This window comes from Phoxinus phoxinus (genome assembly GCF_949152265.1).
Source record: "Phoxinus phoxinus genome assembly, chromosome: 10".
Lineage (NCBI taxonomy): Eukaryota > Metazoa > Chordata > Actinopteri > Cypriniformes > Leuciscidae > Phoxinus > Phoxinus phoxinus.
In genome coordinates, this window is record NC_136885.1 from 19,423,095 (window position 1) to 19,437,467 (window position 14,373).

The 14,373-nt window shown below is 37.2% G+C and overlaps 1 protein-coding gene across 1 annotated transcript; it reads left to right on the top strand.

Annotated features, from left to right (window-relative positions):
* The first annotated feature begins 562 nt into the window (after nt 1-562).
* gtpbp10 (GTP-binding protein 10 (putative)) lies at nt 563-9,166 on the top strand. Its single transcript, XM_079626680.1, has 10 exons — nt 563-776; nt 1,721-1,914; nt 2,986-3,077; nt 3,285-3,429; nt 3,709-3,782; nt 4,245-4,297; nt 4,689-4,796; nt 4,879-4,956; nt 5,599-5,722; nt 7,318-9,166. Exons 1-10 carry the CDS (start codon nt 744-746, stop codon nt 7,557-7,559), a joined length of 1,143 nt encoding a protein of 380 aa, XP_079482806.1. The 5' UTR covers nt 563-743; the 3' UTR covers nt 7,560-9,166.
* The last annotated feature ends 5,207 nt before the right edge of the window (nt 9,167-14,373 follow it).

Genomic DNA, 14,373 nt, shown 5'->3' on the forward strand with positions numbered 1-14,373 from the left:
GCTGAACATTTATAAGCAAAAGTAGTAGCCTACATTTCTTGTGTGTTAATTTTTCATATCTGTTTGTGTTAATATCAAATTTGTCTAAATTTAAATAATTTTAAACTTATATCTGTTATTTAACAGTTGAGATTTAACAGTTTTTTAACTTAACCAGCAGAAGACACTAGCCGGGGCTAAATCCCAGTTGCGCAGGTGGGGCATGTTGTCACACGGCGTTACAAAGTACCCTTATTAGAACAATGCTAATATATTATACTTTTATGAAAAACCATGAGAAAATGCTGAATAAAAACTGAGAATCAATGTTATTATGTTTTGTATGTTGTATGGCTGTTTCCGGTGTGTTTGTTGTAAAATAATTTATTTTTAATTTGTATTATTATTTAAAAGAAAAAAAGTAATAATTGTATTTTATTGAGAAAATATTTTAGTTTGTACTATGTAAATAAATATTATTGTGACAGTTGCTCTTTTGTTTGTAACTACGGTTAACGGAATAAAATGCAAAGAATAAAATTTTGAATTAATTTATTTTTTACTTTTTAGTTTAGTTCTGACTGGAAGAGGCGGAAACATGGCAAGCACTTGCAGCCAATCACGGCACACATCGCCATGTTTCCGGAAGCACACACGTGTTTGGTCCTTTACTTCAGCAATGCAGAATCTGGAACGTTGTAACTAAAAACAGATAGATTGTGTGCCAGTTCAGGACAATATCTGACTTGAGGAGTTGTTTCGGGATGGTCTGGATAAGCAGAGCTTGCCTCCGCAAGGTTAGTAACGTTGCCAAATTATAGAATGACATTTAGGAAGTCATAGGTGGCCCGATCGGGTCGACCTTCCCATGCTCTTCTGTATCATTAACAGGTCGTGTAACAAATTACTATGATTATAACTGTAACAAACGTGATGCTACACACTTAACATGTTTAGCATATTGTCATCTTGTGGTGAAATGAGTAGAAATCGAGCTGGCAAAAGCTGTTCCAATTAACATATCCATAAATCTGATGTAAGAATTCCTTATTTTGTTAGTGGGCTAGGCAGCCTATAGGACTATTTTCATAAATTAATGCGTTTTATCTTTTGGCTAAAATCACTATGGGGTTAAGGCTAGCAGACGTGAATAAGTAGCCTGTCGGTCATTTTCCTGATGTGAACTGTTGTAATCTTGACGTTTGTCTATCCCCGAGGCCCAGACCAGACACACTTTAATTAATGAAATTGAGTATGCTGCAAAGTGCGACGTGCGTAATCTGTCGACGAGGCGTTTGTGGTCTCCTTGCGTCTCTCCTCCCTCGACTATCGAGGATTGAGGTACCTAAGCAAAACGTATTGCCTGCTCATTTCAAAGGGACATCATAAGGGCTCTGTTCTTACGCTGTTGAAGTTTCATTTAGGTTGGGTTTATGAGAAAACATCAACAGCATAAAACACGTATGTGAAATGTATGATTTATCTGAACCACAAACGCAAAACGTGACTTTAAATGGTTATTCACCCAAATATGATATTTCTGTCATTAATTACTGACCCTCATGTCATTCCAAACCTGTAAGACCTTTGTTCATATTTGGAACACAACTAAAGATATTTTTGATTGTACTGTCAACACCAGAGAAATAAATATCTTTATGCTTGAAAATTTCCATGCGTTCAAAAGTGAAATACAAACAGTTTCATGAACTTAACTAATTCTGCATCTCTTTTATTTCAGTATGGTAACTTTGTGGATAATATACGGCTGTATGTGAGGGGTGGAAGCGGAGGAATGGGTTTGCCCCGTCTAGGGGGAAATGGGGGAAACGGTGGAGATGTGTGTGTGGTGGCCCAGAAAGGCACTACATTGAAGCAAATTAAGGACAAACACCCTAACAAACGATTCATTGCAGGTGTTGGTTCAAACAGCTGGTGAGTCCTTCTTAGAAAGAATATAAGGGTGGGCGAAATTGTCAGTAATACTTCTGGAAAGGCAATAGTAGGAATTTCTTTTAATCCACAATAAGATATTTTAAGTGATACATATATATCAGTGGTTCCCAAACCTGCACCTTTTCTTTGTCTCCCTAATCAAACACACCTGATTCAACTCATCAGCTCATTAACCCATGTGATATTGAGCTGATGAGTTGAATCAGGTGTGTTTGATTAGGGAGACAAAGAAAACGTGCAGTGTTGGGGTTGCGTCAGGACAGGTTTGGGAACCACTGATAAATATATATATACTGTCTATACACATAATCTGTCATGTCACTGGGCCCTATTTTCGCACTAACATATTGTGTGATCTCTCCTATTGATTGATTGTGTCGGAGTGAGAAATCTAAAACATGCATTTTAGGTGTTATTCTTTTGTCTGGTGAATCTGATGTAAGGAGGCCTATGTTGTTCTGATATTGTGAAGGCTTACTAGCTCCATGCAGAGGATGCATTCACAATATTTTAAATAGTTGCTATCACAAAGTCTATTGAATTTTCAAGATATTTAGCAGAATGTCCAAGCTTGTTTTTCCATATAACGAAACTGCGAACCCAAATGTCAAGCTCCATAAAGTCCATTAAAGTAGTGCAAAAATCTTTGCGAGTCTTTAACAGTTTTGTGAGGAACACTTTGTCGTTATTCATTAAATATTCTTGCGTTCCACCTGTTCAGATTATGATAAATGCAAGACTTTTTTCATTGTTTGCATGCACCCAGAAAATCAGCACATGATTGAACATACCAGGAGAAGATGATTCTGTGGACAATTTCTTTGATTTGCATGTGTATCATGTCATATTTAAATGAGCAGAAGTATGTTTCATTTAAGATAATGTGCACAAGTCTGTAAATAAACACTTAGCTTTTTGTGAGAAGCAGTCCAAATATGTTTATTGACTTAAAACCTGATTTTGAGAGCTGTTGAATCTGATTTGTATTGTGCTGATTTTGTAGTATAGAGAGTAGAGACTTAATAAAGTATTGTGTGGTGCGTTTGTCAGTATTCATGCTCTGAGAGGGGCGAAAGGAGAGGACACCCACGTATTCACACCTACTGGGATCAGTGTCACAACGGATGGGGGGAGAATTCTAGGTAATTCCATTTACACCTCTCTATAACATCTTGATCATCCAATGGTTTCCTTTCACATTCCTCATATTACTTCACTTCTTTGTTTGATGTTTTTCTACACATTTTCTCTCACATTTGAACTTTTATATCAAATGCCAATTGGTGTTGTTAGTTCCTTTTCACTGTGTACTCTTTGTGTCATTGAACATTTTATTCTTTTCACTTTAGGGGAGTTGAACTGTGAAGGAGACAGACTTTTGGTGGCTAGAGGTGGTCATGGTGGCTCTCTTCACTCTGGGTTCTTACCCAGTAAAGGTCAAACCAGACAGATTCGGCTGGACCTTAAACTCATTGCAGATCTTGGACTTGTAGGGTGAGAGAATCTCTACACAGAATGTGGACTGGGGTGGGAAGTAGTGCTGTCAAAAGTAAAGCACATAAAGAGCTAAACATGTATAAAATATACCGTAATGCATAATTTAACTAAACTTGGTATGTAAAAACTTTGATTGTGAATTTTTGTCATAAAAAAAACTGCTATACGTCATTCTCTGTGACCCTCCTTGTGTTATTGTTTTTCTGTGTATTTCACTCACACACACACATCAAACATTTTTTTACAGGTTTGATAGGCTTGTATTATTTTTGACAGGTTTCCCAATGCAGGCAAATCCTCCTTGCTGACTGCCTTGTCTCATGCTAAACCAAAGATTGCCAGCTATCCCTGTGAGTACTGAAAATCAGTAACAAATTAGTTAAACCAACGTAGTGAAAAGTTGAAATATCTATCTATCCTCAGCAAAAAAAGAAATGTCCCTTTTTCAGGATACTGTATTCATAAAATCACTCTATGAAATAAATGTTTTTCTCCAAAACACATTGGCCACAATTATTGGCACCCCTAGAATTTTAAATTTTAAATAGTAAAATATCTCTGAAGTAGACTGTGTATTCTCATTAATATTTACCCTTTTTTAGCACACCAGGGTGACTAGGAACATGAAATTGTCTAGCTATGACTTCTTGTTTCACAGGAGTTTAAATATGAGGAAACACAAAGGCCAAATTAACAATGCAGATTTTTTACAGCCAATTTTGATCATATATACCAGGGGTGGCATTAATTCTAACCACGACTGTATATTGCTTTTTTTTTTACAATTCTTCCCCCTTTCCCTCCTCCCTCAGTTACAACTTTAAGACCTGAAATTGGAAAGATCATGTATGATGACCACAAGCAGGTAGGATGACATACTCCTCAAAATGTGCTGAACTCATAACATTCACTCATCTCTGCAAGATGCTATCATGTCATTACTTAAGGTAGTTACAACAGTGGCATGCCCGTTCAGAAGACCACATTGTGTGAGGAGTCTTTGTTTTTAATGTAAGGATATAACTAAATTAGATTTATTCTGCACACTGATTGGCAAGCTTGGTTTTGACCTTCTCCCATAAAGAGAATTAAACCAAAAGTACAATATACAGTTAAACCACGATTTAAACCAAAAATTACAATATAGGTACATTTTTCATAAACAGATATTTAGCTATATTATATGTTGTGTCTTATAATACACACTTCTTCAGACTGATGTCAGAATGAGTTACAGAATATTTTTTTCTCTGAAGGTTTCAGTGGCAGACTTACCAGGACTCATCGAAGGTGCTCACGTGAATAAAGGCATGGGACACAAGTTTCTCAAGCATGTGGAAAGAACCAAGCAGCTCATGTTTGTGGTACTGTGTTCAGTCTGTTATGTTGTGAACTTAATGTTAAGTACTGGGAGAGTTGTAGTAATCTCATGTTCTGATGTTTCAGGTCGATGTCTGTGGGTTTCAGCTAGCTAGTAACACCCCGTTTAGGTCTGCATTTGAAACTGTACTGCTTTTAACCAAGGTAAATGTATACACTACCGTTCCTAAGTTTGGGGGTTTAAGATTATAAAAATGTTTAAAAAAAAATAAAAAAAAATAATATTTAATTTTTTACATTTAAATTTTTTTTTTATTACTTTTATCTGGCAAGAATGCATTGAATTGATCAAAAGCAATAAAGACATTTATAATATTACAAAAGATTGCTATTAAATTAAAGAATTGTCATGCTTTTCATGAAAGAATCCTATATAAATAGGCAGCACATCTGTTTAACACCTAAAATAATATTCTTGAGTGCCAAATAAGCAAATAATAGCTGCTGAAAATGTAGCTTTCATATTACAGAAATTAATTACATTATCAAATATATTAAAATAGAAAAGTTATTTTAAATTGTAATTTGAAAATATTACCGTTTTACTGTTTTTTCCCCCCAGTAATTAAAAATAAATAAAATAAATGTAGCCTTAGTGAGCATAAGAGTTATCTTTAAAAAACTATTACCAACCCCAAACCTTTAAAAAGTAGTACACACACACACACACCATGTCAACACATGTGAACTAATTAAAACACTACTGCCTTTCTTAACGAAATGCTTCTGTATACAAGATTTTGCTTCATAATTTGTTCTTGATTTTTTTTTTTTTTTTTTGATCAGGAGCTGGAGTTGTATAAGGAGGAACTGTTAGACAAGCCAGCCATCCTGGTCATAAATAAGATGGACCTCCCTGAGGCTCAGGGCCAGCTCAGAGAGCTGGAAGCTCACTTGGAGAACCAGGAAGGTAGGGATTATTGGAAGCAAACAAGCTATTTAGGGATTATTATATAGGTAATATCATGAATATTAGTCACAGATATGTATATTAGTTTAGACTTCGCCTTTTTGTGTGTGTTATTTTGGGTATATAGCGGGTGCGTCAGAAATGTTATATCATGACAGATGCTTTTATCAATAAAGTGGTTGCATTATTTATCATGCAATTGTTATCAATTGTTCAATGACCATTCCCACAAGTATGTACTGCAATTTTTCCCTAAAGATGGTGATTTGTACTTGACCATTTTGGCAGTCTCAAGTTTCTACTAGAGTGTGGATCGGGCCGAATTATTCTGTCCGAGCCCGGCCTGCGTCCGACAGAGCAGTAACCGAACCCGACCTGAGCCCGACAGGCATAAAGATATTTATGTCCGAGCCCGACCCGAGACCGGCAGTTAAAATCCCATTTTTTTCTCATACTAATGACAATTGTACGTTTGTTTGTGTGGAAAGCCCGCTTTTATTAAAGGAGAACTCCGGTCAATTTTAACATTGAGCTCAATTTTTAGTAAATTTGGAGTGCTGTCAATACAGAGAACAACGACAAAAATCGGTGTTGCCTACACTGTGTTATCCTATTTTTTAAATTTGCACCCTATTGACTTGAATGGGGCAAGTTTTAAACCTGCTTTTATCCTCTTAACATATTTGATGTGTCATACAAGTGCCCAGCCATGTTGAGTGATTCCTTAAGAGTAAACACGAGTGAATCTGACTGCAGTAGATGTGAAAGATATGAATAAAAATGATGTTATATCAGCCAGCTCACATACCTGTATTTAGTTCCTGTTTTCGGTCGAAGTCCAAAGTAGTCGATTGTCGAGTTCACGCGCATAGGTTTAGTTACTATGATCACGCGCGTGAACTCGACAATCGACTACTTTGGACTTCCACCGAAAACAGGAACTAAATACAGGTATGTGCGCTGGCTGATATAACATCATTTTTATTAATATCTTTCACATCTACTGCAGTCAGATTCACTCGTGTTTACTCTTAAGGAATCACTCAACATGGCTGGGCACTTGTATGACACATCAAATATGTTAAGAGGATAAAAGCAGGTTTAAAACTTGCCCCATTCAAGTCAATAGGGTGCAAATTTAAAAAATAGGATAACACGGTGTAGGCAACACCGATTTTTGTCGTTGTTCTCTGTATTGACAGCACTCCAAATTTACTAAAAATTGAGCTCAATGTTAAAATTGACCGGAGTTCTCCTTTAAGCAACTGTAGGAAGGCAATCGGAAATGTCAACAGGATGAGCTTTTAACACAGGCGCGTGCACATTATGCACGTGTTTCATTGTCACGGCTACATAAACAAATGTCCGCACACAGGAAGACATGTTATGGTAATATTATACATTTATTTTAATCGTTTGCATCAAGTGAAAGCATTAGGCACATTGGCTACCTACATAATAAGCTGTTTTAAATTTAAAATGTTCAATGCCTTATCGCGCTGATGTGACCAAGCCCGAACCCGAACTGTGATTGTTCCACTTTTCTGCATTATTCCTTGATTGATAACTTTAGAGTGATGCTCTGCTTTTCCTAGAATCCAGCCACATCTTTCCTGAGGACGTCACCCCTAAAACACTAATGCGTTTTATGCACATCGTCCCAGTCTCTGCCACGACTGGCCTTGGACTGCCCTTGCTCAAGTCCCTCATTCGTCAATCACTTGAGGAGCAGGATGTCATAGAAACTGAGGGTCAGCGTAGTGAGAAGCTACTCAAGTTGAGAAGGGAGGTTCCCACTTCATCCATACCCAGCTGGGGGTTTCCTCAACCAACCTAAGGTCTCATATTCAGGTTTAGGTATGGGAGTCCATAAACTATCCTCAGGGATGCTGTTGAACATTTGCAGACCTGTGAAATATTCAACGTGTGGCTAAAAGGAACACAAATTGCATGTTTTCATTTGAGCAAATCTGTATAGACTACTATATGTGCCTTTACATTTTAACATTTAACTGTGCATTCATGTAGTGTTTAAAGTTGGTTTTAGATAGTCTCCCAGTCTGATCAGGCTGGTCTGGTTTGCTTGTTTTAAAGGGATTTGCGAAAATTGTCAGTTGAACAGGCTGGGAGACCAGAATAAAAACCAAAACCAAACAAACTATCTTCAGCTGGTTTAAACTTTTTTTCCCCCAACAAGGTAGTTAGACTAAAAAGGCACAGTCATATACATTTGATTTAAGTCTATTGAGAGTGACTGCCCGGGGTTTAATCTGTCTTATTATCAAGTTCGCGTCACTGTCACTGTCTTGTGACAAATGTATTGCAGAATCAGAGCTCTACTGCCATCTGCTGAGATTTTTTTGATGCAGGTATCTCATGCCTTCATTGATTTGTTTCATACTAGATTATATTGTACCAGATATTGTGAATTTACGAGAGAGAATGAGAGTGAATGGAAGGATGAACTGGGAAGCAAAAAAAAGTTTGAAATGTTGACCAAATCCAAGTATGAATTAATATTTGTCAATTATATTTGAATTAATAAGATGTCAGCAAAGCAGAGAAAATTATTTGACCGTTGTTTTTTTTATAAGTCAGCAAGCTGAAATTCTGGAATCTTGAGTTCAAAGGGATTTTTACATTTCATAGAACTGTTACAATAAATATATAATTCCTTGTTATTATTTCTATGGTAACGGTTGTGGCGTGGCATCAATAAACCAATCACCACTTGACCGAGTACTTAAGCCAAATTTAGTGCAAATGTTTTCTTTCTGAGTTCTCAAGTGTTTTTTTATTGTTATGCTGTTCATCAGAAAACCTTCGTGTTATTTTTTTTATCATATCTAATATAAATGTGTATGTCCTCTTGTTCACGTGCAGACAAGTAGCAGCTCCACCATATGCCACTAGATGGAACTAAAATCTTGCGGGTGGTTGCAGGCCAAACCAGGGTGCATAGTCTCCTTTTCATGATATAGGCCCTGTCCCAAATGGCACCCTAAACACTCGCGTTCTTCCCACGAGTCTGCACTTTCTTGACGCAACGCCTCTTTGACTGTTGGGAAGAAGTCTGCTGCGGAGCTCACAAAAGTGTGTATCGAGGGCGCATATCGACCACAAAAGGGGCGCCCGCGAGCACCCTTCTGAGACCTAAAATTACTAATGGGACACCCTACGGTCTCATGGACTTAACGGACACGTGGACGCGTCAGCCATTGTAAGTCAACAGGACTGAAAGTGCATATGGAGTGTGCCATTTAGGACAGGGCCAAACTCAAGACAGTGGGCGGTTTTGGAGGTTTGCAGAGTTCATCTGTCAAATTTGTATGTATATTCTCTTATATTCACATTCAACACACTTGAACATTTTAGTCATATTTATTAAACTGATTACTTGCAAAACTGTTTTGTGATTTATATTAAAAATAACATTTCAAGATTAGATTAGTATTTTACTGACAATAGTATTCATGCAGCGATTAATAACATTTGAAAAGACTCTGATATGGCAAATATTTACCTTAACCTCCACAGAGAATGTGTGAATCAAACATTATTATAGAGTTTGACAATAAATGCTTTATTTATAAATTGTTATAATTAACATTTTATTAAATATTATATTAAATATAATATAAGAATAACACTGATTGTAAATAAATTAATATAAACGTAATCTGTTCAGCTCCTTTCATTATACACATTTAGCTATCATATCCCAGAAAGCTGAAGATTGATGTAGTGCTTTGGCATTGAACTCATGTGTAGTCAGACATGGGGAAGTGATAATAGTGATTTCTCATGATTAACTCGCTAGAAAAAAATAAGTAAAGCACCAAGATGATCAGAGAGGAAGCAGTCTTGGCACAATCACTAAAAGAGGAGAGGTAGACATATGAAGGTAAACATTATTAATGCAATAGAACCACATCAGCACAATGATAACCCCAAAAACTCAGACATACCAGAAAAACTTTTAAATTCCAAAATAATAGAGCATTAAACACTAACAGATCTCCCCTATATTAACACTGAGCAAAACACATTACATAACACTTAATTTTAACATTTACTCTCCTTTCAGAAGTCAGTCAGAAGCAAAGCATGTTGGGAACTAGAAATCTGTTTAATATGACATTTATATGGGAACATGCATGTGCAATATACAGGTGAAAAATTGGAATATCTCAACTGTGCTTTATTAAGCCCAGAGTCAACATAGCCGTCTACTCTGTAAAAAAATTATTGTGATTTTAACGGTAAAAGACTGTAAAAATGCTACAGTGAAAATTGGTTAACAGAATGTTTCCTTACTGTATACGGTAAATAACTGTGATAGATCTAATGGTTAATTTAATGTCATTTTACTGTAAAATACCGTTCACTTTACAGTTTTTGAAAGTGAAAAAGAACAACTCATTGTATAACTTACAGTGAAAAAACATAAATTGGCATTCCCACAATTCCCTGCGTGACACTTCACATTTGATGTATTTTTGTTGAAATAACTGTTTCTTCATAGTTTTCTTAGTTTTTCTTTCTAATCAGTTATGTACGTTAGAGTTGTATGTTATCTTTAATGTCGTCAAATTCATGTTTATTGCATTTTTTAAATTTCATGTGTGTTACCATGATGGTGTTTAATGTTTGTGTGAATGAGACTGTGCAGTGTCTATATAATAGTGTTAACTATCTTGAGGAAGAACTGCTTACAATGAGCTTTGATTGATCATGTGACTCTCATCACTACTATGATTGTCAGTGTATTATAATGGTACAAAACAGATATTAATACTTCATTAGGTTGGTAAATTAACATTATATCAGATAATGAAATATGGTTCATTACTGTAAATTTTAAGTTAAGTCTGTAAAACCTAAAATGTTGCTACCGTATACGGTAAATTTCTGGCAACCATGCACAGCTGCCAGTATTTTACCGTAAATTGAACAGATTTTTTTTACAGTGTACCAGGACATTTTAGAGTACCTCATGCTTCCTTCAGCAGACAAGATTTATGGAGATCAGGACTTGGCACCTGCCCACACTGCCAAAAGAACCCAAAACCTGGTTATATGACCATGGGATTAATGTGCTTGATTGGCCAGCAAACTCGCCTGACCTGAACCCCATAGAGCAGGGATGGGCAACTTCAGTCCTGGAGGGCCACTGTCCTGCAGAGTTTAGCTCCAACCCTAATTAAACACACCTGAACAAGCTAATCAATGTTTTCAGGACTACTAGAAAAGAGTTTTTGTCAGGGTTGAAGCTAAACTCTGTAGGACAGTGGCCCTCCAGGACCGAAGTTGAACATCCCTGCCATAGAGAATGTATGGGGCATTGCCAAGAGAAAGGTGAGAGACATGAGACCGAACAATGCAGAAGAGCTGAGGTATTGAAGCATCCATTGAAGCTTCTATAACACCTCAGCAGTGCCACAGGCTGATAGCATCAATGCCATGCCGCATTAATTCATGCAAAAGGGGCCCAAACCAAGTACTGAGTACATATGCATGATTATACTTTTCAGAGGGCCAACATTACCTATATTTTAAATCCTTTTTTTAAATTGATTTCATGTAATATTCAAATTTTCTGAGATTTCGAATTTGGGGTTTTCATAAGCTGTAAGCCAAAATAATCAAAATTATAACAAATAAAGGCTTGAAATATCTCACTTTGCATGTAATGAGTCTATATAATATATTAGTTTCACCTTTTAAGTTGAATTACTGAAATAAATGAAATTTTGTACGATTTCTAATTTTTCGAGTTTCACCTATGTATACAATAAAGGATAATAAAAAAATAAAAAAATTATATGCACTAATATATAGCCATACATGGTCATTGCATATATTGCAGTATATTGAAAAATATAAGCTCTAGTTTCCCATATATGGAAATGTATTATATCGCATTATATTTTGCAGTATATTCCCATATATTTTTGTTCCGTAAGGGTTTGCAATACAATCATCCAGTCGAGGTCATGAATGCATGAAATAGAGCTTGAGTGACCGAATGGAATTCAAGCGTTGTTCAGGATGACCACTGATCGCTAAACAATATCAGCTGACGCTCAGCTGATTTGTTACTCCACCTACACCAAGTACGAAAAAAGCCGTCCTTCTTACCCACAAAAAAGAACCCCGCCCCCGCAGGTGAAGAGGAAGGCCGGGTGAACCCTGTTGCTAGAGAATCAGAAATATATTTCTCCAAGGCCTCCCTCTCCCGGACAGAAAGTGAATAAAGTTTGCCCTTAGGCGGAGACGTACCTGGTAATAAATCTATTGCACAGTCATAGGGACGATGCGGAGGTAGAGAAGCAGCTCGAGACTTACTGAACACTTCCTTCAGGTCGAGATACTCGATGGGCACATTTGACAGATCCATATGCTCATCCTGAAACACAGAACAAGACACAGAAGGACAGGCAGACAACAAATGATTTTAGACCTGTAGCACTGACATCAATAGTAATGAAATGCTTTGAGAAGTACATTGTGTCCCTATTGAAAAGTGAAGTAATGTCATCCATGGCAGTTTGCGTACAGACAGGGCAGGAGTACAGTGATGCAGTAGGAAGTATCACCCACCTATCTAAACATCTGGACGATTACGCGCGCCTACTTTTTATTGATTTTAGTTCAGCTTTTAATACTTTGCAACCGTATTTATTATTGGAGAAATTAAAACAGATGGATGTAAATCCTTTAATTATTAAGTGGTATTTTTTCTTTTTTAACGAATAGAACCCAACAGGTTAAGGTTTACAGGAAGATCTCCGATTCTCATGACATTAGTACAGGAGCCCCCCAAGGGTGTGTGAGCTCCCCAGTACAAATTTCCCTTTGGGACAATAACGTATACCTAACCTAACCTAACCTAACCAAACAAGCAGCATGGCAACTCTCACTCCAAGAGAGAATAGAATTCTGACTCCAATTAAAGTGAGGGTTATGAAGCACAAGCCAGGGATGCCCAAGAACTAATGGCATAATATCTGCACAGAACCGATTACTGGTGATCAGCACGAGATGCATGTCGGTTAGAAATGTGTCCGAGTGCAGTCTGCCTGGCTCTGATGTCATGCTGACGTATGTCAAAAAACTCTTGCGAGCGCAAGGTGGACGTGTTGGATTCTGCAGTCGAGCGCAGTTCCTCTCCACCGACTGCTCTGATCAAAAGCATGATGAGAAACCGTCTTTGATCTCACAGGTGTCTAATCCACTGCGAGAAGAGAGATCTGTCCGTCTTGCCTTCTCTTTTTTCACTCCTCCCCTCACTGCAGCCGCATACTCTCGATTACATTTCAGGTGAGGCAAGGCATCTCAAACAAGCCTAAAATCATCCCAGCGGTGAAACATTGAAATTTCGAAGTGTTTCGAAACAGTTATGACGTTATGAAGCCTTGTTTACTGAAATCACGTGACACTGGCAGTTTGATAAACGCTCTGAACCATTGATTTGGAACAAAAAGATTTGTAAAGTTTTCGAAGCCTCATGAAGCAGTGCTTTGAAATGGCCATCACTAATTTACACTACTGTACTGAGGCTTAACTTTGTTTTTATCTAGAATATCACTGCGTTTCTCATTTATGTCTCATTTTAGATTTACAACAAATTAAACCAATATTTAAAGTCTTGCACTGTAGAATCACATCACAAAAGTGAACCCAAGTAGGAGTTTTTGTCTCCAAGAGTGGCTGCAGTTTCAAGGTGACAGTCTTATAACCTCATTTCTAGGACCCTATAGTGAACTGGATGACCAAGGACAGATAACCAATAACCTTAACCTCTTAGCCACCAAGCTGAAGCACAAGACAGAAAGTAGTATTTGGGTGGAACAACAGAATTATAGTATTATCATATTGAGACATAATGGTTGGATAAGGACTCAATGAGCCCATTTGCATCACTTATTTGAGTGCAAAATCTGCACGGACAGGGTCTTTCAAAATACTAAAAATAATAATTACATAACCTAAAGTTCACTTGATATTATGTGTTTATGCACTCAACTCTCATGCCCTATAGGGCTATATATTGACATTGAATGAGTGACCAAGTGAGTGATTTTGAACATACAACTTTTTTGACACAAGCTTCTAAACTCTGTTGTCAGTTGTAACATCACTGTCTATTGAGCTGTCACTTCAAATGCCTCAAAATTTCTCTGAATAGGCCACAACTTCAAGTGGCACGTGTCTCTCAATACCAGGTATGTCACAGGAGATGCCACAACTTCCAACGGCATGTGCCAGTGGCACCAATATATAAGTACCATACCACCAATTGTTAAAATAACCAATTTCGCAGTTATTTAGATCAACACATTTACTGTAATTGGCCACTTTGTCACACATAACACACATATAACCGATAACACTGAAATGTAACTGTAGTGTAGTACAAATGTAGTGAATTGGGGTGAATGTGACTGAATGAAAAAAAACCTGACAAAATAAAATCACACGGGTACAGCGCCATCTTAAATTGTCATCTCAGTGCTTATATGTCTCACAAATGATAACTACACGTTTGTGCTCCTTGCACACGGGCCTGGTGCACTCTTCGATTGGCCCTCCTGCTGATGTCCTCCTGTGGCCGGCTGGTGGCTGCGTTTTTATTTATTTATTTCTAT